Here is a 1,402-nt window from a genome sequence, read left to right as displayed (position 1 = left end):
CACATGACGTACATGTACTCATGTTGTATTATAGAAACTTTCCATTGTGTTGTAATTTTATTAATAATAAATAATTAATAAAAGGATACACATTTCCTCTTGATAGTTTAAGATATGACGGATTAATACCAATGATCTATAGAAATGATAATAATAATAATAATATCAACATTATTATTATTAGTACTTGGTATCCATTGTTGCTTCTAAAACCAGCAATGAATTTAGTTAGAGACACTTTAGTCATACACAAACCCTAAAAAAAAAAAATAATAATAATAATAATAATTAATAAGTAATAGTTAATACATGGGGCAGCGTGTTCTATCTGATTTATCCGCATGAGCTTCCGGTCGAGTCGCTAAAAATAGTGCACGAGGCCAAAGGCCGAGTGCACTATTTTTAGCGACTCGACCAGAAGCTCTAATTGTTTTAGTGTATAGTTCCAGCAAAGATTGTACTTGCTCTGCTATCACTGATATCACACTGCTGCACATTAAATAAATGAGTGTGCTATTTATAATATCACACTGCGCTATTGGTGGGAGTGAATTGCAACTATACATTAAATAATAATTATCATTACCAATACCTGTATGAGTAGAGGTAGTGATCTGGTCTTGTGAAGGTAGGTTTGAAGAGCAGCTGATAAATGATAGTGAGGAGAAGACTGGTGACACACCACTGACACTCCTTTACCCTGAGCCTGGAAACATATCTATTTATAGAATAATGGGAGGAGATTAATGAGTACATTATATGAGCTAATATTAGAATTCTATATTTAGTAACAGTGATTGATATGTGGTCATTTTGAAGGAGCTAATTTTAATAAACTTAATAGCTGAAACTACAAAAAACATGTACTGAACATGTCCATTCCTTACACTGTGTTCTCCATATTGAACTAACAGACTATCATAATCAAAAGACTTGATAGCACAACCTTTCAACAAACCAGTACCTAAATAAATAAATAAATAAATAAATAAAGTGATTGTGTCTGGAGGTGAGTATCAGTAATGTAATACCTGAGTCCCTTGATATCTGCCCTCAGCTTCACCTCAAGCAGATATCTCAGTCCTCAGGTATTACATTACTTATACACACACACCTCCAGACAGGCTGGACTACATGTACAATAGTATCCTGAAGTGTACAATAGTATCCTGACCTGTTCCAGGAGACCCCTCAATATATTCCCTCAGTTCAATCATCTCCTGTAGTAGGGTACACTTGTCAGTCCAGTCCTGAGTGATGTGGTGTCCAATGTTACCATTAATGGACAGTCTCTTCCTTAGGATGACTGGGGAACCACTGGGAATAAGGATATTATTGAACACCATCTAATGGAAATAATAATAATAATAATAAATAAATATAAACAGTAATTTAAAGGAAC

General features: G+C 34.1%; 1 protein-coding gene across 1 annotated transcript; it reads right to left on the bottom strand.

Annotated features, from left to right (window-relative positions):
• Positions 1–9: 9 nt before the first annotated feature.
• On the bottom strand, positions 10–1,378 carry LOC109592947 (uncharacterized). Its single transcript, XM_020008246.1, has 5 exons — positions 1,175–1,378; positions 888–964; positions 593–718; positions 188–256; positions 10–136 (listed from the first exon to the last, which is right to left on the bottom strand). The coding sequence occupies exons 1-5, from the start codon at positions 1,344–1,346 to the stop codon at positions 29–31; spliced, it is 552 nt and encodes a 183-aa protein (XP_019863805.1). The 5' UTR covers positions 1,347–1,378; the 3' UTR covers positions 10–28.
• Between the last annotated feature and the right edge of the window lie 24 nt (positions 1,379–1,402).

Source organism: Amphimedon queenslandica, unplaced genomic scaffold (genome assembly GCF_000090795.2).
Source record: "Amphimedon queenslandica unplaced genomic scaffold, v1.1 AMPQUscaffold_3405_Cont24601, whole genome shotgun sequence".
NCBI classification, from domain to species: Eukaryota; Metazoa; Porifera; class Demospongiae; order Haplosclerida; family Niphatidae; genus Amphimedon; species Amphimedon queenslandica.
The sequence above is the reverse complement of the archived record's forward strand: the minus strand, read 5'-3'. Positions and strand labels throughout refer to the sequence as shown.